General features: G+C 40.7%; 1 protein-coding gene across 1 annotated transcript; it reads right to left on the minus strand.

Annotated features, from left to right (window-relative positions):
• Positions 1 to 280: 280 nt before the first annotated feature.
• On the minus strand, positions 281 to 24,383 carry PLAC8L1 (PLAC8 like 1). Its single transcript, XM_030841088.2, has 4 exons — positions 24,259 to 24,383; positions 19,166 to 19,302; positions 1,879 to 2,015; positions 281 to 541 (listed from the first exon to the last, which is right to left on the minus strand). Exons 1-4 carry the CDS (start codon positions 24,381 to 24,383, stop codon positions 401 to 403), a joined length of 540 nt encoding a protein of 179 aa, XP_030696948.1. The 3' UTR covers positions 281 to 400.
• Between the last annotated feature and the right edge of the window lie 1,127 nt (positions 24,384 to 25,510).

Genomic DNA, 25,510 nt, shown 5'->3' on the forward strand with positions numbered 1-25,510 from the left:
GTTTTTAAAAATAATAAAATAAACCGTCTTCTGCCCCATCATTGGTACTTTGGGAAAAGAGGCTTAGCTTAGCCATATAATAGTTCTTCCAGCTTCCCAGACATCTCTTGTGAAAGGGGAAGATGGGGGAAAATGCAGCCTTCCAAAACTCCAGGCAGGGTGACGGAGGGTAAAAAACTCACCTCTCGAATCTGCCTAATATGGCTGGGCTGGGATAGCAAATTCAGACAAATAACAGAGTCTTCATCGGGGGTACGTGTAAAGAAAGGACAACAGTAAAGACAGTAGTGGGAAATCATTTATTTTCATACTATTTCAGTGAAACCTTAAGAACAATCTCTCTACTAAGAGGGATTTGAGAGAAGGGTGCGGGGAAGTGAGGAGGAGATTTCTTGCTCTGTCAGATAAGATTTTCATTAGTCGAAGGGGCCGCATAGATTTCGTAGAGTTGGGAGGTCCTCATCTTGAGTTCCCGGGCCACCTGGCAGATGGAAAAAGGCCAGCAGCAGTGCACTGCCAGCCAGTCCTCGCACAGCGTGCCCTAGGGGAGACCGGGTCTCTGTTCTGGCTCAATCGCACAGGCTCAGTTCCCTTTCCCAGGAACCTCCGCAGTATTACCTCATGCCCCATCCCACCCACTGCCCCCAAGATCCGCCACCACCCTGAAGTCATCGCCCAGGGACACAACTCCACCGCGTTACCCAAGTGCCAAGCAGCTCAACTGCTAATCGATCCTTGCAATTCAGAGACCTGCCCTCAAGACTTCATACCTGAAACCACTGTCTCACTGACAGAAAATTCTCTGTCAACATCTTTTTATTTCCTCTTAGAACTTAATGTTTATAATTACTTTATTTACTTTTTTGGAGTAATAAATGCACATGGTCCAAAATTCCCACAGTAAGAAGGAATAGGAAGTAAAAAGTAAATTCCCCCCTTCTACAGCTCTCACCAGCCACCCAGTTACCTGTCAGGGGGCTACCGTTGTTGGTAGTTCTTACATACACTTCCAGATAAATTCTATGTCTAGGCAAATATATAGATACATACAGATATATACACATTACATTTTACCTACATATATATATTCTTTTTAAGTAAATCGTTACATACCTATACACCTTACTCTTTTGTTCACTTAAAAATATATCTTAGGGATCATTTCACATGAATATATAAAAAGATGCCTTTAACTAATGAGAACCTACTGTACAGCAGAGGGAACTCTACTCAGTGCTCTGTGGTGACCTAAATGGGAAGGAAATCCAAAAAAGAGGGGATACATGTATATGTGTGGCTGATTGACTTTGCTGTACAGCAGAAAGTGACACTGCAGTGTAAAGCAACTATACTCCAATAAAAAAACAAATAAAATAAAAACATGCCTTTTTATCTGTCCACATCTTAGTAGGTATGACATGTCTGTCCTCAATCTCTCATTGTACCTCAGTCTCAGCTGCACTGGAAATTGGCTCTTTGAAGGGTCCCCAGGGAACCCCCAAAGTGAATTCTGTATATGCTGATGGGCTACATTTTAAGTGAGATTATCCCAAGTGTATCCTCCAAATTTGGTGCACTTCTACCTATCATCTTCTCTGGATGTAATAAGAGACAGAGAAACAGAAGTGGTCAACGATCTACATTATAATAGGTCCCCCTTGGCAATACCCTTCACAATGTGGCATTTTCGTTAATATACATCCTAGTAACAAATGAAATCAGAAATTTCTTCCCTTTCCTTTCTCAAAGTATTCCACTAAGTGTGGTGTTTTTAAGCATCCTCACCCACACCTCATTTTTTTAAAAAAATCACAGGTTTGAAAGGCATCCAGGTTCTCATACAGATCCAGCTTCACATATATATCCAAACACACTTACCCGTATTCTATGTCTCTCTCTGGTGCCAATTCTTAGTGCAAAGGTGGACCCAGGTAACAATGGCCAACAAAAACACTCTCCATACTGCCTGGCGATGTCACACTCAAGACACAGGGGACAAATGAGACCACAGAAACCTGTCAATAACCACATAAAAGCAAGCTCAGGTTCTCAGTTGTGCTTAGAGCAACTTCACATCACAAAGAGCATTTATAGCCCTATGCCATCAATTTAATACTGCATTGTCCCCCTGCAATCAGGGACTGAGAATGAATAACCAATTTGCAAAACTCACTATATGAGAATTGCCATAACTGAGCCACACCAAAATCGTCTTCTTTTGTTAAACACTGGCAAAGCTGAACCTGCTACAATTCTGATAACGTTCACTACAGTAACTGTTTTTTCTGTCAAGAGAAAAGCATTAGATAATTTTTTATAGTTGAAACATAACTGTTGCTTCTCTTATGTTCATCTATCTAATTTCAATATTTAAAATAGACACAGTATAGATACTTTTGAACAGCAGGCGTCTTCTTCTATAAATGTGATTGAAAGCTCTTATATGGTACACTGATTCTGCCTGCTATTCTTATAAGGACTTTATTCTATTTCTCAGGCCAGAAGGTTTCTCTAATGTTTGCAGTTGCATGGAGCCACTGACATCTGCCAGTTTTAATCTGTAAACTAGTAGAGGCTTGGTTCCTTGAACATCAGCTGGAAACAGTTGGTCATTTATTCATTCATTCATCTTTAACTACTGATATTGTTTCCTACACATCCTGCATGAACCATTAACACAGAGGTTCTCTTTTAAATACGTTTTGGGTCACAGAACCTTTTGAGAATATGGTGATAGCTATGAACTTGCTCCTGAAGGGGAGAGAAAAATACATGAACACAGACATGCAAAATTGTGCATTCAGTTTCATGGGGTTCAAGGACCCATTGAAAACTATCACTGGACCACAGGTTAAGAACCCCCGGTAAATGATTAAGATGCTATATCATTGCAAAAGATGACAACCTTGACGAATACAAATAATTTGAACTATGAAAGAGCAAAAAAACTAACCATAACCTTTAAAAATGTATTCAATAAATGTTATTGAGGCATAATTTATAAACAAGAAAATGCACAAATCATAAATGTTCAGTTGGATGAGTTCTGACAATCATATTCACCCACGTAACCAAACGTGTAGAACACTGCCATCACCCCAGGGAGTTCCCGTGTGCCCCTTCCCAGACAATCCCAGTCCTCCCACCCCCACTCCAGACATATCACTATTCTGATTTCTATTCCCATAGATGAGTTTTACCTCGATTTGGACTTCGTATAAGTGGAATCATGTTTACTTTTGTATCTGACTTCTTTTGTTCAGCATCACGTTTCTTGAGATTCATCTATGTTGTTATGTATATCTGCAGTTTGTTCCTTTTATTGTTGAGTAGTATTACCAATGTATAAATGTTCTACAAATTGTCCACTCTCCCACTGTTTATTCCGTTTTTTGCTATTATGAATAAGCACTATGAACATTCATATACAAGTCTTTACGTGGACAAATATTTTCATTTCACTTGGGTGGATTCCTGGAAATGGAATTGCTAGGTCATGGGGTAGATTTATGTTTAATTTTACCAGAAATTTACAAAGAGTTCTCCAAAGTATTTGTACCATTTTACCCTCCCACCAGCAATGTATGAGAGTTTGTTGTTCCACATCCTCACCAACATTTGCTATTGTCAACCTTTTTTATTTTATCCATTCTAATGAGTGTGAAATGGTACTGTTCATAGCCTTCTAGTGCACCAGACACAAAGGCTCACATGCCATGTCACTAGCATACTAGAAGAATTCCTTGTCAAACACCTGTCTCTGTTGCCTCATCCCTCCCTCCCTCTTCAACAGTGAGGAGTGCAGAGTTCCACTCCCAAATTCAGTGACAAAGAAGCAGAAATCTAGGAATGCTGTTTTATCTTAGAACCTCCAAGGGATGTGCCTGGACTCTGGACTTCTCCAGTTTCATATAAGAGATGAGGTAGAACATGTGCATGGAGGGCATGAGGACTGGAGTGGGGAGGGGGACAAGGAGCAGCCTATCTGAGAAACAGAACATCTATTTCGTCAAGAGTCTTAAGAAAATCACGAAATCATGTATTATAGGCATCACTTGGCCCAAAGCAAACACTAAATTCATCCTTGATTAAGTCTGGGATGTTCTGTCCCACATTTTAAAAAAATCATTACTCCTAGCGAGATCAGCAGGTCCCACTCAGCACTGACAACTGGTATAAACAGGTCAGAGGACAGCAAATGGCCCATGAACGTGCAGTGAGTTCAGAGTGGTAATACTGTATGCAACCCTGAATTAGGGGACTTTGAAATCATGGCACATAAAAAATCAAAACTTATGCATGAATTACAAAATACTGTAGTGTATATCCCTGCAGATAAAAAATTAATCAAAAGTTGCATAATTATAAAGCTAGCAAGCTAAGTGAGTAATAAATTGTCTTTACCTAATTGCCTGAGCTGCACCACTTTAACTGGCAGAGAGAAATGCCCACCATCCTCAATAAGCATATTGTAAAGAAGTTGTTTTGTGCACTGAAACTCCTGTACCTTATTTTTATGACTCATATAACATATGCTGTTAATTTTATTTTTAAGCCTTTCCATTTGTATATCCAGGTTATCTAAGTGTTCATTATGAGGGAGTACTAGATACTGAGGAAACACACCCAAAATTCAATTACCTTGGGACAGAAGTCAGACATGATAAAAAAAAAAAAAACACTATAAAAGCCAAAGTTTTATTATATAATAGATAATATTTATACAGATTTCACCATGTGCCAAGCCCTGCTAAAAGTACTTTGCATTTAGTAACTCATTTAATTCTCACAACAATCCTATAAAATTTACTATTATTAGGCCCATTTTACAGATGAGCAAACTAACGCCCAGAGGACTTAAACAATTTGCCCAAGTTCATACATTTGTTAAGAAGGGGCAGAAGTCACGTTTGAACTCAAGTAGTCTGGCTCCAAAGTCTTAACTACTACACATACCACATATGCCCAAATGTTCTCATGTTTTATGTATTTAATTAGTAAACAATTGTGGACTTGTGTGTTCTAAGACAGTGCCCTCACTACCACTGTTTGGTATTTATTCCTGTGGAGAGTCTGAAATCATGCAACTTCTTTAGGAAAGATCCTTGGGTCAGGTGTACCGAGATGGAGTGCTGTGGGATAAACACTGTGCTCAACAAGAGATGCACAAGGGTAGGATGATGGAATCCTTTGTCTTCAGGGGGCTCTAGGAGGAAATTTCGCTAAATAAATCACAGACCAAGGATAAGTATCCAGAACATACAAAGAATTCCTGAAAATCAATATATCAAGGATTAAACAGAAGAAGAAAATGAACACAAGACATGAACAGTTAAAGAACAAATACAAATGACCAAGAAAAAACATGAAAAGCTGCTCAATGTCGTTAGTAATCAGGCAATTGCACACTAAGACGATCAGAAACCATTTATTACCTATAAGAATGCCAAATTTTTCTAAGGTGTTTTTTATTTTTGAATTTTGTTTTATTTATTTTTTAATACAGCAGGTTCTTATTAGTCATCAATTTTATATACATCAGTGTATACATGTCAATCCCAATCGCCCAATTCATCCCACCACCACCACCACCCCCCTGCCGCTAACCCGCCTCGGTGTCCGTAAGTTTGTTCTCTACATCTGTGTCTCAATTTCTGCCCAGCAAACCCGTTCATCTGTACAATTTTTCTAGGTTCCACATATATGTGTTAATATACGATATTTGTTTTTCTCTTTCTGACTTACTTCACTCTGTATGACAGTCTCTAGATCCATCCACATCTCAACAAATGACCCAATTTCGTTCCTTTTTATGGTTGAGTAATATTCCGTTGTATATATGTACCACATCTTCTTTATCCATTTGTCTGTCGATGGGCATTTAGGTTGCTTCCATGACCTGGCTATTGTAAATAGTGCTGCAATGAACATTGGGGTGCACGTATCTCTTTGAATTATGGTTTTCTTTGGGTATATGCGCAGTAGTGGGATTGCTGGATCATATGGTAATTCTATTTTTAGTTTTTTAAGGAACCTCCATACTGTTCTCCATAGTGGTTGTATCAATTTACATTCCCACCAACAGTGCAAGAGGGTTCCCTTTTCTCCACACCCTATCCAGCATTTGTTGTTTGTAGATTTTCTGATGATGCCCATTCTAACCAGTGTGAGGTGATACCTCCTTGCAGTTTTGATTTGCATTTCTCTAATCATTGGTGATGTTGAGCAGCTTTTCATGTGCTTCTTGGCCATCTGTATGTCTTCTTTGGAGAAATGTCTATTTAGGTCTTCTGCCCATTTTTGGATTGGGTTCTTTTTGTTTTTTCCTGCGGTATCGGGCCTCTCACTGTTATGGCCTCTCCCGTTGCGGAGCACAGGCTCCGGACACACAGACTCAGCGGCCATTGCTCACGGGCCCAGACGCTCCATGGCATGTGGGATCTTCCCGGACTGGGGCACGAACCCGTGTCCCCTGCATCAGCAGGCAGACTCACAACCACTGCGCCACCAGGGAAGCCTGGGTTGTTTTTTTAATATTGAGCTGTGTGAGCTGCTTATAAATTTTGGAGATTAATCCTTTGTCCATTGATTCATTTGCAAATATTTTCTCCCATTCTGAGGGTTGTCTTTTCATCTTGTTTATGGTTTCCTTTGCTCTGCAAAAGCTTTGAAGTTTCATTAGGTCCCATTTGTTTATTTTTGTTTTTATTTCCATTACTCTAGGAGATGGATCAAAAAAGATCTTGCTGTGATTTATGTCAAAGAGCGTTCTTCCTATGTTTTCCTCTAAGAGTTTTATAGTGTCCAGCCTTACATTTAGGTCTCTAATCCATTTTGAATTTATTTTTGTGTATGGTGTTAGGGAGAGTTCTAATTTCATTCTTTTACATGTAGCTGTCCAGTTTTCCCAGCACCACTCATTGAAGAGATTGTCTTTTCTCCATTGTATATCCTGGCCTCCTTTGTCATAGATTAGTTGACCACAGGTGCATGGGTTTATCTCTGGGCTTTCTATCTTGTTCCATTGATCTTTGTTTCTGTTTTTGTACCAGTACCATATTGTCTTGATTACTGTAGCTTTGTAATATGGTCTGAAGTCAGGGAGTCTGATTCCTCCAGCTCCGTTTATCTCCCTCAAGACTGCTTTGGCTATTTGGGGTCTTTTGTGTCTCCATACAAATTTTAAGATTTTTTGTTTTAGTTCCGTAAAAAATGTCATTGGTAATTTGATAGGGATTGCCTTGAATCTGTAGATTGCTTTGGGTAGTATAGTCCTTTTCACAATGTTGATTCTTCCAATCCAAGAACATGGATTACCTCTCCATTTGTTGGTATCATCTTTAATTTCTTTCATCAGTGTCTTATAATTTTCTGCATACAGATCTATTGTCTCCCTAGGTAGGTTTATTCCTAGGTATTTTATTCTTTTTATTGCAATGGTAAATGGGAGAGTTTCCTTAATTTCTCTCTCAGATTTTTCATCATTAATGTATAGGAATGCAAGAGATTTACATGCATTAATTTTGTATCCTGCAACTTTACCAAATTCATTGATTAGCTCTAGTAGTTTTCTGGTGGCATCTTTAGGATTATCTATGTATAGTATCAAGTCACCTGCAAACAGTGACAATTTTACTTTTTCTTTTCCAATTTGTATTCCTTTTATTTCTTTTTCTTCTCTGATTGCTGTGGCTAGGAATGCCAAAACTATGTTGAATAACAGTGGTGAGAGTGGACATCCTTGTCTTGTTCCTGACCTTAGAGGAAATGCTTTCAGTTTTTCACCATTGAGAATGATGTTTGCTGTGGGTGTGTCATATATAGCTTTTATTATGTTGAGGTAGGTTCCCGCTATGCCCACGTTCTGGAGAGTTTTTATCATAAATGGGTGTTAAACTTTGTCAAAAGCTTTTTCTGCATCTATTGAAATGAGCATATGGTTTTTCTTCTTCAGTTTCTTAATATGGTGTATCACATTGATTGAATTGCGCATATTGAAGAATCCTTGCATCCCTGGGATAAATCCCACTTGATCATGGTGTATGATCCTTTTAATGTGTTGCTGGATTCTGTTTGCTAGTATTTGGTGAGGATTTTTGCATCTATATTCATCAGTGATATTGGTCTGTAATTTTCTTTTTTTGTAGTATCTTTGTCTGGTTTTGATATCAGGGTGATGGTGGCCTCATAGAATGAGTTTGGGAGTGTTCCTTCCTCTGCAATTTTTTGGAAGAGTTTGAGAAGGATGGATATCAGCTCTTCGCTAAATGTTTGATAGAATTCACCTGTGAAGCCATCTGGTCCTGGACTTTTATTTGTTGGAAGATTTTTAATCACAGTTTCAATTTCATTACTTGTGATTGGTCTGTTCATATTTTCTATTTCTTCCTGGTTCAGTCTTTGAGGTTACACTTTCCAAAAAATTTGTCCATTTCTTCCAGGTTGTCCATTTGATTGGCATAGAGTTGCTTGTAGTAATCTCTTCGGATGCTTTGTATTTCTTCAGTGTCTGTTGTAACTTCTTTTTCATTTCTAATTTTATTGATTTGAGTCTTCTCCCTCTTTTTCTTGATGAGTCTGGCTAATGGTTTATCAATTTTGTTTATCTTCTCAAAGAACCAGCTTTTAGTTTTATTGATCGTTGCTATTGTTTTCTTTGTTTCTATTTCATTTATTTCTGCTCTGATCTTTATGATTTCTTTCCTTCTGCTAACTTTGGGTTTTGTTTGTTCTTCTTTAGCTCCTTTAGGTGTAAGGTTAGATTGCTTATTTAAGATTTTTCTTGTTTCTTGAGGTAGGCTTGTATAGCTATAAACTTTCCTCTTAGAACTGCTTTTGCTGCATCCCATAGGTTTTGGATCATTGTGTTTTCATTGTCTTTTGTCTCTACGTATTTTTTGATTTCCTCTTTGGTTTCTTCAGGGATCTCTTGGTTATTTAGTAACATATTGTTTAGCCTACACGTGTTTGTGTTTTTTACATTTTTTCCCTGTAATTCATTTCTAATCTAATAGTGTTGTGGTCATAAAAGATGCTTGATATGATTTCAAATTTCTTAAATTTACTGAGGCTTGATTTGTGACCCAAGATGTGATCTATCCTGGAGAAAGTTCTGTGCACACTTGAGAAGAATGTGTAATCTGCTGTTTTTGGATGGAATGTCCTATAAATATAAATTAAATCTATCTGGTCTGTTGTGTCATTTAAAGCTTCTGTTTCCTTATTTATTTTCATTTTGGATGATCTGTCCATTGGTGTAAGTGAGGTGTTAAAGTCCCCCACTATTATTGTGTTACTGTCAACTTCCTCTTTTAGAGCTGTTAGCAGTTGCCTTATGTATTGCGGTGCTCCTATGTTGGGTGCATATATATTTAAAATTGTTATATCTTCTTCTTGGATTGATCCTTTGATCTTATGTAGTGTCCTTCCTTGTCTCTTGTAACATTCTTTATTTTAAAGTCTATTTTATCTGATATGAGTATTGTTACTCCAGCTTTCTTTTGATTTCCATTTGCATGAAATATCTTTTTCCGTCCCCTAACTTTCAGTCTGTATGTGTCCCTAGGTCTGAAGTGGGTCTCTTGTAGACAGCATATATATGGGTCTTGTTTTTGTATCCATTCAGCAAGCCTGTGTCTTTTGATTGGAGCATTTAATCCATTCACGTTTAAGGTAATTATCGATATGTAAGTTCCTATGACCATTTTTTTAATTGTTTTGGGTTTGCTTTTGTAGGCCCTTTTCTTCTCTTGTGTTTCCCACTTAGAGAAGTTCCTTTAGCATTTGTTGTAGAGCTGGTTTGGTGGTGCTGAATTCTCTTACCTTTTGTTTGTCTGTAAAGCTTTTGATTTCTCTGTCGAATCTGATGAGATCCTTGCCAGGTAGAGTAATGTTGGTTGTAGGTTCTTCCCTTTCATCACTTTAAATATATTGTGCCACTCCACTCTGGCTTGTAGACTTTCTGCTGAGAATCAGCTGTTAACCTTATGGGAGTTCCCTTTTATGTTATTTGTCTTTTTTCCCTTGTTGCTTTTAATAATTTTTTGTCTTTAATTTTTGTCAATTAGATTACTATGTATCTCGGCGTGTTTCTCGTTGGGTTTATCCTGCCTGGGACTCTCTGCGTTTCCTGGACTTAGGTGGCTATTTCCTTTCCCATGTTAGGGAAGTTTTTGACTATAATCTCTTCAAATATTTTCTCAGGTCCTTTCTCTCTCTCTTCTCCTTCTGGGACCCCTATAATGCGAATGTTGTTGCATTTAATGTTATCCCAGAGGTCTTTAAGGCTGTCTTCATTTCTTTTCATCCTTTTTTCTTTATTCTGTTCAGCAGCAGTGAATTCCACCATTCTGTCTTCCAGGTCACTTATCCGGTCTTCTGCCTCAGTTATTCTGCTATTGATTCCTTCTAGTGTAGTTTTCATTTCAGTTATTGTATTGTTCATCTCTGTTTGCTTGTTCTTTAATCTTCTAGGTCTTTGTTAAACATTTCTTACATCTTCCCAATCTTTGCCTCCATTCTTTTTCCGAGGTCCTGGATCATCTTCACTATCATTATTCTGAATTATCCTTCTGGGAGGTTGCCTATGTCCACTTCATTTGTTTTTCTGGGGTTTTATCTTGTTCTTTCATCTGATACATAGCCCTCTGCCTTTTCATCTTGTCTATCTTTCTGTGAATGTGGTTTTTGTTCCACAGGCTGTAGGACTATAGTTCTTCTTGCTTCTGCTGTCTGCCCTCTGGTGGATGAGGCTACCTAAAAGGCTTGTGCAAGTTTCCTGATGGGAAGGACTGGTGGTTGGTAGAGCTGACTGTTGCTCTGGTGGGCAGAGCTCAGTAAAACTTTAATCGTCTTGACTGCTGATGGGTGGGGCTGGGTTCCCTCCCTGTTGGTTGTTTGGCCTGAGGTAACCCAACACTGGAGCCTACCTGGGCTTTTTGGTGGGGCTAATGGCAGACTCTGGGAGGGCTCACACCAAGGAGTACTTCCCAGAACTTCTGCTGCCAGTGTCCTTGTCCCCACAGTGAGCCACAGCCACCCCCGCCTCTGCAGGAGACCCTCCAACACTAGCAGCTAGGTTGGGTTCAGTCTCCCTTGGGATCATTGCTCCTTCCCCTGGGTCCCGATGTGCACACTACTTTGTGTGTGCCCTCCAAGAGTGGAGTCTCTGTTTCCCCCAGTCCTGTCGAAGTCCTGCAGTCAAATCCCACTAGCCTTCAAAGCCTGATTCTCTAGGGATTCCTCCTCCCGTTGTTGGACCCCCAGGTTCAGAATCCTGATGTGGGGCTCAGAATCTTCACTCCAGTGGGTGGACTTCTATGGTATAAGTGTTCTCCAGTCTGTGAGTCACCCAGCCACCAGTTATGGGATTTGATTTTACTGTGACTGTGCCCCTCCTACCATCTCACTGTGGCTTCTCCTTTGTCTTTGGATGTGGGGTATCTTTTTTGGTGAGTTCCAGTGTCTTCCTGTCGATGATTGTCCAGCAGCTAGTTGTGATTCTGGTGTTCTCACAAGAGGGAGTGAGAGCACGTCCTTCTACTCTGCCATCTTGGTTCAGGGCTGGCCACACTCTAAGGTTTTTAGAGCATGTCAAATGCTATGGGGCACCACAGAGAAATAGGTGCTCCATACACTGATGGAGATGGAAACTGGCACAGTCATTTTGGAAAGCAACTTGGCTGAATCTCTTAAATTTTTAAATACTCTGGGATTCAGTAACTCCACTTGTTAGCATCTACCCTAGAGTAATGCTTACACATGCACACAAAGAGGCCGGTACAAGGATATCCACTGCAGCATTATTTGTGGCTTCAAATTTAAAACAAGAGTACATTAATAGACAAAGGTGTAAATAAACCATGATGGTGCAGATCATACTAGGGAATAATTAAGAACGCAATGAAAGATCAATTAAGTACCAACAGAGTAAATCTCTAAGACATATTTTGAGTTAAAAAAATCAAATTGCATAATGATATTACAGCATAATACCATTTATGCTTTGTTTAAAAAGTTACAAAGCAATAGTATATGTTACTAATAGATGCATATGTAAATACAGAGAAAAAGATCTGGAAGAAAACACTCCAAATTGATTTAATAAAAAAGAGTGACATGGTTCCCTTTTCTGTAATGTTTCATTTCTTTAATAAAGTGAACATATTCATGTGTTATTTGTGAAGTAAAAAAAAAATATATATATGCAAGTATGTGTGTGCACGTGTGTGTGTGTGTGTGTGTGTGTGTATGTGTGTGTACTTTTTTTAAAAAAGAAGCTCAAGCTCAAGAGAGATCCATGCCATAAATTCAGCCTCTTCCTCTTCCCCCCAAAGGCCTAGTGGTCATGTCAGCTCCCACAGCCTAAACATTCCTGGCCTATTCTCTAACATGAACTCCACCCTCAAGCATGGAATGTGGTTCATCATTCATCCCTCTAACTCACAGGGGGAGTCGAGATAAAAAGAAGAAGGCTACACAAAACCACAGTGTGGAGCCCCAAAGAACCTAAGTAGGAAAGGTGTGTGGAAATTGCAGCAAGGCACATTTCAGGTCAATTATCACAAAGAGGCAGAATTTAACAATAAGAGATGCTTAAAAAAGGAACGGTGGGGGGCTTCCCTGGTGGCGCAGTGGTTGAGAGTCCGTCTGCCGATGCAGGGGACACGGGTTCGTGCCCCGGTCCGGGAAGATCCCACATGCTGCGGAGCAGCTAGGCCCGTGAGCCATGGCCGCTGAGCCTGAGCGTCCGGAGACTGTGCTCTGCAACGGGAGAGGCCACAAGAGTGAGAGCCCCGTATACCGCAAAAAAAAAAAAAAAAAAAAGGAATGTGGGGCTTCCCTGGTGGCACAGTGGTTATGAATCTGCCTGCCAATGCAGTGGACACGGATTCAAGCCCTGGTCAGGGAAGATCCCACATGCTGTGGAGCAACTAAGCCCGTGCACCACAACTACTGAGCTTGCACTCTAAAGCCCCGAGCCACAACTACTGAAGTCCGCGCGCCTAGAGCCCGTGCTCTGCAACAAGAGAAGCCACCGCAATGAGAAGCCCATGCACTGCAAGGAAGAGTAGCCCCCACTCACTGCAACTAGAGAAAGCCCACATGCAGCAATGAAGACCCAACTCAGCCAAGAATAAGTAAATAAATAAATAGATAAATAAATAAATAAGGAATGGGGCATGCTCATACATTGTGGGTGAGAGTGTAAATTAGTACAACTTCTAAATGGAGAGCCACTTGGAAACATCTATCAAGATTTAAAAAGGTACGTACTATCTGACCAGTAGGTTTACCCTCAGCAATTGTCCAACAGATAACTCACGCACATACAAAATGGCACCAATACAAGAATACTCACAAAGCATTGGTTTGAATAGCAAAAAGTCTGGAAACCACATAAAGATCCACAAATAAGAATTTTTGGATAAATAAATTATGGTACATTCATACAATGGAATCTATGCAGCAATTTAAAATATTAGCTTCAGAAGTGCTGATATGGTCTGCACAATATGGTCACCTATATTGTTAAATTAAAACAAAAAAAAGATGCAGAACTGTGTGTGTTTACAATTCTATTATTTGTGTCAATTATATATACCACATATACAGAAAAAATCTGGAAGGATAGATACCAAAATATTAACAATGTATATCTACGACACTGGGATTACAGGATACTGCTTTCTTCTTTTATAGCCTTTTGCATTTTTCTTTTTTACCATGATTATATGATACTTTTATAATAAAAAGATTAATCTATTTTCATTAAAATTTTTTATATATTTATAAGCATATAGACTATATTGGGGCTCAGGTAAGAGTGGTGGCCTCTGAGGAGAACTGGGCAGGGCAGGAGGGCAAGGATGGAGTTGCTGCTTTTCATATACCTAAGGGGTAGGTACTTTTGAATTTTGCATCACGTACCTGGTAACCTATTAAAAATCTTTTTTTTTTTTTTTAAAGCACTGAGATGGCTCCAAGGGAGAGGAGCCCTCCTCTCCAGAAATGTTCAGAAAGCCAAGGCTGTCAGGTCCTTACCAGGCTTGCTACAGAGGGGACTTAGACAAGCTGGTGAGGGGCCAGACCAGCTGACCCCAATATCCCTTCTGAATCTAGACAAGCTGGTGAGGGGTCAGACCAGCTGACCCCAATATCCCTTCTGAATCTAAGCCTTTGTGATTGTTTCAATGAAGTGCAGGAAAGAAGGAAGCAAGTGAGAATACAGGTTAAAATTCATTCATAGATGTGTCGTTCAGGAAATATTCATTAGCGCCTTCTATTGGTCAGGTGCTCCGCTGGGCAAGACCAGTGAGCAGGACCAGTGGTCCCTGCTTTCAGACTGCAGTGTACAGTGTACAGTTTACCCAAGATACAGTTCAAGGACACGAATCCCAGTCTGAGGCCTTTTCATGCCTCCTTCCTCTTCCAGAAAACCAAAGAAATTCTTGGACTGCTTCACCCCACCCACGTTGGGCCTCTGATGGCTTCTTGTCCACACAAAGCCCTTTACTGCCTGGTGCTTGTGGTGCCTCCACAGGAAAGGTGATTTTAGTGGCTGGTTCTTTCCCATGTCTCAGGTATCAGCTTAAGTCAGTTCCTCAGAGAGGCCATCCTTTGCCCCCTGTAATTTCCTTTCTAAACACCTTGTTTACTTCCTCCACAGCACTCAGCACCATTGTAATTATTGTGTCTATTTGCTTATTGCCTATGTACTCTCAGAGACCATCTCTGTCTTCGTCACTATTATATCTGTAGCGCCTATCACATGACCATACATAGGTAGGAACTCAGTAAAGGCTGGCTGAATTACAAACCAGTGTTGATTACACCTTCCACATAAACCTCCTCTGGGGCAACATCACAAACGTCCCCAGCTGGAACAGCCAGCCTTTCACCCACAAGGCCATTTCACAGTCACTTATTTCACCTCCGCTTCAGCTTCACATCTGAGCTTTCAGAAACCACATCCTCAAAGGACACAAAAGCACCCATTTTCTCATCCCAGGGCAGTGTGAATTCAGAAGAAAGCACAGAGCTGGGAAGAGGGAGGCAGTTTAAAAACCAGAAGTGCAATTAAATGAAGAAGCAAAATGTCAAAAATAAATGGAAATTATCACTCTTCATAATGTACCCTTTGCTTAATGGATGACAAATTGTAGCAGTAATTCTCAACATTTAATGGTAAACTATCCCAAGATGGGAATCTGACGTGAAACAGTCATGGAAAGAAGACGTCCCTTTTGTTTCCAAGTTTGTCACAAGTATTGTCACAGTGATGTGATTAAAATAAAACTTTGTGGATGAAGTAGCCCTTTTAAACAAGGAAGGAAAAAAACCTAAGACTCATAGCACTCATACTCCAGCTGCATCCGGGGAATCATGGTGCAGATCACCAGTGTATAAATTGATACTGCCTATAAATTTTTTGTGAGACCATTAGCTTAGAGATACTATGAGCAGTTACAAAATGAAGGCCCATCCAGGGAACAACAATTACGATACAGTACATTTGAGATCAGCCGGTACTGTATATTCATGGCCTCTCCTCCACAGATCACATCCAGCTGTAAAGAATATTGTATTCTCCACATGTCATTCCTTCTTGCCCCTAGAATGGGCTCTCCAATGGACAAGCAGGGACCCAGAAGACCCGTGTGGTTGGTATCCTGAACACTGATGGCGGTGGAGCGCAGAACTCAGCAGTGAAACAATGTTTAAGGCTGAGGGGGTGGCATGTGGTCCTTTCTTTGGTCAACTTTTTAGGTACTCTTGGGATTGGGCAGCAACCAATCTAAGTCTCCTGATTCTACTCTTTGCTCTCAACACTCTGGAAAATAAAAATTTATAACAACAATGACATTAATACCTATGATTTACTAAGTGCATTATTGTATATTTGTTGGAATTTTCATAGTAACACACCCCAATAGTAAATTTAGGAATTTATCCCTTCCCTATTGTGGGAAATAAGAGAACTGTCATTCAAAATGCCCTGGCCTAGTCAAGCAGCAGTCATGACCTAGGCTAGGCAGATTGGGCTCCATTGCTGAAACAGCAATTCTCAGACAGGAAAGCAAAAGGATTAAAATGTTTGGAGTTGACCAGACTTGCAGCTATCTCCTGATAATGCATCTTGTCCCTCCTAAGCTTAGCTTTTAGTTGATTTCCTGATTTTGTGAGCTACCCCATAACCTTCTAATGAAATCCTATGTTTGCTTGTGTATTAATTTCCTAGGGCTGACATAACAAAATACCACAAACTGGACATCTTAAAACAATAGAAAGTATTCTCTCATTGGAGAATTCTGGAGGCTAGAAGTCTGAAATTGGCGTGTTGGCAGGCTTCGTCCTTCTGGAAGCTCTGGGGGAAAGTCTGTTCCATGCCTCTCTCCAAATTTTTGGTGGTTGCTGGCAATCCTTGGCATTCCATGGCTTATAGATGCATTATTCTAATTTGTGCCTGTCTTCACATGGCCATCTTTTCTGTGTGTGCGTCCAAATTTCCCTCTTCTTACAAGAACACCAGCCACTGGCTTAGGGCCCACCCTAATCCACTATAACCTCTTTGTAACTTGACAACAATGCAAAGAACCTATTTCCAAATAAGGTCACAATCAGAGGCTCCAGGTGGACATGAATTTTGAGGGGACACTATTTAACCCAATATATAGCATGCAACCAAAAAAAACTCTGATCCAGTTATGTTCCAAGCCGGTGTTCTAGAGCGGGTTCTGTGCATTATCTGCTTTAATCTTGACAATCTTTAAGGTGGGCACCTTTATTTACCCCCATTTCAGAGCTGGAAAAATGAAGGCCCTGAGAATCTGTTCAAGGTCAAATGGCCAGTAAGAGGCAGAGTTAAGATTCAAGGCAAGGTCTATATCCAATACAAATGTGCTCTCCTAACCACTACATTATGTTCCAGGCTTTGCTCTACTTGGAAATGCACTGATACCCTCACCCCTCCAACCACGAACTATAAGCTATGAAGTGAAAATGGTCCACTCCCCAAACTGGGGCTATGTCTCCACATCTCCACGTGGCTATTCTGCCTTCTCTGTACCACAGTACTGGGTGACAACCAAAGTCAGAGAATGTGGACAAGAACCAGGAAGAATCCTGAGTGATTCAGAGAACAGCTGCCATAATTGTCTGGTCAGAAGTACACATGGGTAGCTGTGGCAAGAAGAAATCTGCTGAGCTCTGGGTCAGATGGTCAAAGGGACAGCGATGGAGGATAGTGTTTGGTGCTGGGCGGTCTCTTCTCTGTGAGGCCCAGGCAAACAGTGAAGGCTCAGGCTTGGATGATCAGAGCACCAAAAATTTTGTTAGAGTTTCTGCCTCAGCCAAGACTCAGCTGAATAAGGACGTGGATCAGGTAGCAGCTCAGAGCTCTCTGGTTGATCCATCTTGTGAGGCTTTAGGATAAATCCAGGTCTTGCCAGACCCTCTAAAGGGTGGGGGAGCCATATTCTTCAAAAATAGCGGATCCAGAGTCTGTTGAACTTAAGAGACTGGCCCTCATCCATCAAAAAGGACAGCCCCCCACGTGCCCCGCCCCCGGCAAAAAAAAAAAAAAAAAAGATTCTGACTTACTCCCTAGGGCAAGAACATCAGGTCCTGGAAAAGGATACTGACATGTGGTACCAGAGATGGGTCAGAATGTCCTAAGGTAAAAATAGAATCAATGTGCTTTGAACTTCAAACCCAGTGGAAAATCATGCAGCTAGAGGGCAGTGTTGTTGGTACTTCTTTACATCTAAACCAGTGTCTGAAAAGATTTCAATCAACAAAGGGAGCTATTCAACCTAAATGCCCATGAACAGAAGAATGGATAAAGAAGATGTGGTACATATATACATTGGAATATTACTCAGCCATAATAAAAAGGAACGAAAATTGTGCAATTTGCAGAGACGTGCATAGACCTAGAGACTCATACAGAGTGAAGTCAGAAAAACAAATATCATATAACATCACTTATATGTGGAATCTAGAAAAATGATACAGATGAATTTAGTTGCAAAGCAGAAATAGAGACATAGAGAATAGACATATGGATACAAGGCGGGGAGGGAGGAAGGGATGAATTGGGAGACTGGGACTGACATATACACACTATTGATACTATGTATAAAATAGATAACTAATGAGAACTTACTGTATAGCATGGGGAACTCTACTCAATGCCCTGCAGTGACCTAAACGGAAAGGAAATCCAGAAAAGAGGGGATACATGTACACATATAGCTGATTCGCTTTGCTGTACAGCAGAAACTAACACAACATTGTAAAACAACTATACTCCAATAAAACTTAATTTAAAAAAAAACAAAGGGAGCATCTTTTTATGATTGGTCTTATTCAATGACTGGTCTTCCTCACTATTCTGTGAGGAAAGTACTACACTTTCCTCACAGAAATACTAGAGATAAGCAAAAAGAAAAATTATTCATTAGTGTACCATCTGGAGACTCTTGCTGTAAACATTTGTATTTATATCCTTCCAGATATTTTTCTAAATATTCCCCCAAATTAATGTCTAATGTACATGGTTTTACAATCTGATTCTTTAACTTAAAATTGTATCCCACCATTTTTCCACCTCAGGAAGTATTATTCTACAATATGACTTTTCATGGCTGTATAATTCATTGTATTGAAGCCCCCACTGAACATTTAGGTTGTTCCAGATTGTTGCTACAATAACCAACGCTGCAACAATTTAATGATGCTGCTAAATCTTTGCACATGATTTATTTCCTTCGACTAAATGCCTAAAACTGTAATTACTGGGTCGAAGGCTACATAACACTTGAGGCCCTTTTTATAGGTGTTACTAACCATTCACTGGGAAGCTTGTACCAATTTATACTCCATCAGCTGCAGATAAGGGAGCCCATTTTGTGTGTCTTTACATGCAATGGATTTTGTCATTTAAAAAAACCTTTGAAGTCATCACTTATTTTATAAAAACATCCACATCCCTGAAAAGCAAGATTCTTCCTGCCAAGGAGTGTATTTGAGTCACTAGAATATTAGTCTAGTTAGTCTGAAACCATTTAATTTCTGTCCTTGTGCCTGATGCAGCTTTTCTACCCACTGGTGTTTTAGGAAAGAAAATAGTAAAGGAGAACTTAAAGGAAGAGAAAAAACATACAAATTCTCCTATCTCTGCAGACACTGAAGAGGCCGGTGCTCCAGTCCCCACCAGTCTGGACAATCTTTGTGACTGTGGTCCTGCCACTGGCTCCCCGGACAGGCTGCTTCACCACAGCCTGGGCTGGTGCATGGCTCCTGGAGAGTCAAGGATGGTGATTAACTTGGAAACAAAGAAGATGGTTCAGAAGGATAATCATCAAGCCAAGACACAGTGATAAAGAGACAGGGACCCAGTGATGCCCAGTGGCTCTTATTTCAGAGCCCAAGCTGACTTCACCATCTCCCTCCCTCCTCCTCCATCGTACCTCCTCTGATTTTTTGCCCCATTTCTATTAGTGGCATTATTATTCCAAGTTCTGTCACTCAGACTCAATGTCCAGTCTACTTCCTCAGTGTTTCTCAGTGTTTAATAATAAATTCACAAATAAAGCCCCAGCATGCCACTTCCTGGAAGCCTGACCTTGGTTAAGTGGCTTAACCTCTGTTTTGTTTGTTCAAATTTAAGATGAAAAAACTACCTCACAGGGTTATTATGTGGACTGAAGGACAGGTAACTTGTTTATTGTGCACACAGCCTGTGTAACAATGTGACCCTGAGTGAGGCTGTATGCAAGGATTTTGAAACTTTGTTGAAAAGACAAATAAGGAATTGGACTGAATGGTACATCTAAATCTGGACGAGGCTACTAAAGTGGGACAGGTAGTACCATTTAAATGAATAACCCAGACTTCAGAATATATCTTGATATCAAACCACTATATGGTTGTCCTCGTGCAGCCACATAGTACAACTCTGGTTCGATTTTCCCTGAAGGGCATAGATATTCCACTCAGTCATTCTGATATAGAAATACAGGCCCAGGGGGTGGGCTTCAAAAGTGAGGTGAGAAAAAAACTTCCTTCTCTTTCTGGGGCTGAAAGTTAGTTAGTTTTGCCTGGGGATACCTGGAGTGAGTCCTATAGTGAAGGGTACGCTGTTATCTAGCCTCATGGAAGGGGCATGTCAAGAGTGGGATAGAGGGGCCCGAGAATGAGTCTCAGCCTGTACATAGTAGCAGTTATTCTGTTTGGGGCTACCCTTTTAGCAAGCTTCATTAAGAGTTTTGTACCTGGTCTCTGATGTGTTATGAGGAAATAAAGAGCTTGCCTCATACTTGAGAGAAAATAAAAAGACAGCAGAATTTCTTCCTGTAACAGCCGTTGTTACAGTAATAGTCACCAAAGTTCTGCACCTGGGACACCTGGGACACAAAACCTAGAGGCCAGAGTAGAATACTCCTGAGCATCCTTAAGGCAACACCCTGTGGGCATCTTGCAAACAGGTGTGGAGCCCTTTGAGAACCTCTGATTTGGGACATTAAATCCAATGGGATTTCAAGTTATCATAATATGGGGAGCACTGTTCTTGTTATTATGATCACATCTCTCTTTCATTCCACCAATACTACCCACACCCTCCCAAACCTGACAGCACATTGGCTTGTTAAAAAAACAAATTCCCAAGCCTCACCCCAGACCACTGTACAGGACTCCAGGGATGAGGTATAGAAATCAGTGTCCATAATAAAGTTCCCAGGCAATGCCCACGTAGTCATCCTGATAACAGCCTGAAACCTGATACAGGTGGACTTGGAGACCACTGATGATCACTGCAATGGCTTCTGCACCTCCTACCAGGTAGGTGGCGATGTCAATGTAACAGAGATGGCAAGGAAAATAGAATAGGAGGTAAGGCAGAAGGGAAGAGGATGCTGGGAGCACAGCCAATCTACAGTGCCAGTGAGACATGAGGGGCATCCCAGCCAACAGCTGGGAATGCTGCACAAGAGCTTGGAAGAGCGAGTAGAGTTGGGAGTGACCTATCTAGAAGTGTGAAAGTAGAGCCATGAAACATCCCCACCCTTTTATCCATTTGGCATTATAGACAATATGTAGGGTCTAACAAGCTTTTCAAGAACCTATCAAAGCGTTTGAGACCTGGAAAAAAGTATTGGCTACAAAATATAAAAACTGCAAAGTTGGGGCTTCCCTGGTGGCGCAGTGGTTGAGAGTCCACCTGCCGATGCAGGGGACGCGGGTTCGTGCCCCGGTCCGGGAAAATCCCACATGCCGCGGAGCGGCTGGGCCCGTGAGCCATGGCCGCTGAGCCTGTGCGTCCAGAGCCTGTGCTCCACAACAGGAGAGGCCACAACAGTGAGAGGCCCGCGTACCGCAAAACAAAACAAAACAAAAAAACTGCAAAGTTGAAATTAGTTAATGCTCAATTAAACACAAAAACCTAGCATGATACCTGTCACATGAATGTCCAATTTGGAATTCACACATATTTTATTACATTTGAAAACAAATTACAATTCTCTCATTTTGCAAAAAAAAAAAAAAAAAAAAAAATCCAAGAATGAATGACTGCTGAGAAGCAACAGCTAATCATAAATTACTGAAAGCCAAATAATTTCAAAAGCAAAATTATTAAAATCCTTTCACTTAGTATACAGAAAAGAAAAAGGATATAACATAGGTATGGGTACATGTTAATATATTTGCTATGATGTGGGCTAAAGCTTACTGCTATGGATTGAATTGTGTCTCCCCAAATTCATATGTTGAAGATCTAGCTCCCAATGTGACTGTATTCGGAGGTAGGGCTTCAAGGAGATAATTAAGGTTAAATAAAGAATAGGGGTAGGATCCTGGTCCAATAGGACTGCTGGCCTTATAAGAAGGGAAAGGCCATGTAAACACTCAGAGAGAAGGCTGCAAACCAAGAAGAGTCCTCACCAGAACTGGACCATGATGGCACCCTGATTTTGGACTTCCAGCCTCCAGAACTGTGAGAAAATAAGTAGCTCTTCCGTAAGCTACACAGTCTGTGATATTTTTTTATGAAATTCTGGGCAGACTAAGACACCTATGAAGACTTCAGATTGGTCCTGAAGAAACTACCTCTATACATATCTTCTCTCCTCTACTTCCATGTGAACTCCTTGAGGTCAGGGGGCACCTGCTGCTTCTCCCTGTATCCCCAGAATCCAGTGCACTCCTTGAAAACTAGTGGGTGCACAACAACTGTTAAATTGGATTAAACTCAATTCACACATCTCTTCCGTTATATCTGAGTCCTCCTCAAATCTAGCTACAGATTACGTGACCTTAACCATGTTTCATTCTCTAGTAAAGGCACAACTCTCAGGTGTGAATTGATTACATAAAAACATCAAGAGTTTTTATTGAGAGTAGCCTAAAATCTTCTTGCATGCCTCCACATAACCCAGGGCATTTACCTCTCAACGTGATCCCTGCAAGCTGGGACTTCCATTATTACACTAAGAGTTTCCAGCAATTTTAGTAAAGGAGTTTCTTAGCGCTGAGCCCCTAGATTAGATTTTCCCCTGAAACGCACTTATAGCTTGGAGCCCTAGAAGAGAATTTTCTGCTTCTATCTCAGCATTATATGTGTAACACCTATTATGGCAAGGAAGCTTGTCCTCTAGCTATTGCAAATCAAATAACTAAGAGGGTAGCTTTTCCTTGGTGGGGGAAAAAAAGGGGTTTTTGTGTGTGTGTTTGCCTAATTTTGAACTCAAGAACTGTATTTTCTTTCCTTAATACTCTGAATCTTTGGTGATTTTTATATTAAAATGTTTGAATTGACATTCATTAGCTAAAACATTTCAGTTCAAGATTATAGCTCATGTGTCAAAATTAAAATAACAAGCACAGCTACCCTTCACCGAGTACCTGCTATGTGCCAGGCACTTAGTAGTTCCTTTAAGAACTGAATAATTATTCAGGGGCTGCTACAGGTGTCAGACTAAAGTAGCTATTGCAGCTTCCTACATAGCTTTTAGCTCTGTATATTACTCTAGATAGACAGAATCTTACACTACCATTAATAAGAATGAGTTTGGAAGCAGTGGGTGAAGCTGATGGTCACACAGTTTCTAAACCAGAGTAGCTATCCATTTGCCATCAAATTCAGCAACTTCTTCATTTAGTGTAAAGAGGACAGAGCTTCGATTCAGGCACACTAAAGTACAAATGTGGCTCAGCTGCATTCTAGTTGTTTGACCCTGTAAAATACAACTTGTCCCAGTCCTCAGCTCTGGTCTCCTCTTCCATAAAGTTGGACTTAAACTATCGTGCCTCCATAGTCGCCCTGAGGATTAAACAAGATTATGTACTTGGCATATAGTAGGCATGCAGTTGATGGCAGCTACCGTTATTATTTAAATTAAGGATCTTGCACATACCCTAGGGCATCCTGAACACTTTTCTCAGAAACGAAGAACAGAGGGAGGAGATTGGGGGCAGTTTCTCAGTTGTCATATGTGCTACCCAAATACCTTAAAATTCAATCAGGGTGACTAATCATCCCAGTTTGCCCTGGCCTAAGGGATTTTCCAGGATGGAAAACTTTCAGTGTTAAAATTAGAACAGTCCCAGACAAACCAAGAGGGTTGGTCACCATAAAGGAGAGAAGCAGAGAGAGGCTTCAACTGGTGGGAGGCAGAGGACTCACTGCAGTCATTCTAGTTATCAGCTCCTACCAAACAACGGATGGGACACACAGCCTTCCCCATTTTCAGCCTTACCCTAACCTTCACCTCTTCCAGCAGCTAAACACATTCCCCACTGCATGTTCCCACACACCTGGTGCTTCAGCCTGGGGGGGTTTCATGTCACCCTCTACTTTAATGAAACTTGCAGTACTAAGAGTTTGTTCTGCCTTCCACTGAGGCCTCCTTGATGAACCATTTCAAACTCTTAACTGAAGTCAAAACTCTTGAGTTTTGGTTTCAAAAGGGTGGAAATTAATGGCAGCCACCAGAAATAAAGTTTCACTTGGTCAGGGTGCAAAATTTTCAGTTAAGAGTAGAGACACCTTTCCATCCAAGCCAGCTCTTCTCTTTCACCAGCCAAGCAAGGCCAGAAGGAAATAATCAGTTGCCTCCTTTTCAAGCACACATGGGAAATGATAGCAGCTTTCTTCCTGAGCCCAGTTTTCTTTTTCCTGGCTCCTTATAGGAGGATATTGATTTGATATTCCAACCAAAGAGCAAAAGCTGGGGGTAAAATCACCCTACTCCCTACCTCAAGCTGGAAATAAAATGTTGTTCATCTTCAGATGATATGAGTGAAAGCAATAGAGGTGAGTGTGTGTTGAGGAAGGAAATATCCTCAGGAAACTCAGAGAAGTAATTTCCAAACCAGTTCATAGTTAATAGGTATTTTCTTGTAACTTGGGATGTCCTTTTCCCTTCAACAATAAGCTGATTCTAAACTTAGGTTCAATCCAAAATGAAACATCTAAAGAATGTTGCCTTGATATTCTGGAACCTGAGGTCATAGCAGTGTAACTGGCAGACATCTTATTTCTTTAAAGACACAGTTAACTGTGTTAACTGTGGGCGTGTCCGTCTTACTAACCTGAAGGGAGATACTACTGAAGATATAGTGTAAGTTAAATAAAAAGAAAACTACTCTTTGGTGGAAAAATCCCTTTGCTTTAAGAGATAACTGTAGCAAACATGTATCTAGCTAAGTGTCACTTGACCTTTCCTTAGGGGACTCAAAAGGCTACAGATTGCCGCCATGCCTTGTAACTGAGAAGTAGTGGGGGCCTCTCATCATCCCCAGGGCTGCTGGTCCAATTCAGCAAGAGGGTATGAGTCCCACAAATAACCTGAAAACAGAGACAGAAAGAAAGGTCTTGCAGCACAGATATCGTGCTTGAGACCACCTAATAAAAGATGGTTTCCTAAAGGTTAAGCTACGCTAAGTTGTCCCAAGTCTCTAAGGATTTTTACAACTTTTAGAAATCTCCTACTCTTCCATGGACTTCATTGAGCATGCCGGGAAAGTGTTGCTACTTCTTCCCTACACAGCCCAAATGGAATCTGGTGAACAAAGCAGGGCTTGGTTGGTGATCGCCTCCCTACTGCTCTGAATCTTCAGGGTCTTAGGAGCCTCTGAATTATGTCTCTAGAGCATGTCTTATAGAGGCACGGACACCAGAAACACTAGGAAAATGTTCCTAGAGGAATAAAATTAGAGAAAATTGCACATTGAGGGGAGGGATCTGTAATAAAAATTCAATGTTATTTATACTAGAAAGACAACAGGCGGAAATTGCCAACTCTACTATATATTCTCATCAGACCCATAGAGAATGATTGTTTACGGTTCTGAACTTCAAAGCATTTACTTGAACAGGGTTGTTAGCAAAAGCCTATATAATACCACCCAAATCAAGATCCTTCAGATACAGCTTCATAATTGCCTTCACTCACTAGGTTCTGGACAACTCTCACTGTCTTCTTAACTGTAAGGATGCATCCCACAT

This window comes from Globicephala melas, chromosome 3, assembly GCF_963455315.2.
Source record: "Globicephala melas chromosome 3, mGloMel1.2, whole genome shotgun sequence".
In the NCBI taxonomy this organism is placed as follows: domain Eukaryota; kingdom Metazoa; phylum Chordata; class Mammalia; order Artiodactyla; family Delphinidae; genus Globicephala; species Globicephala melas.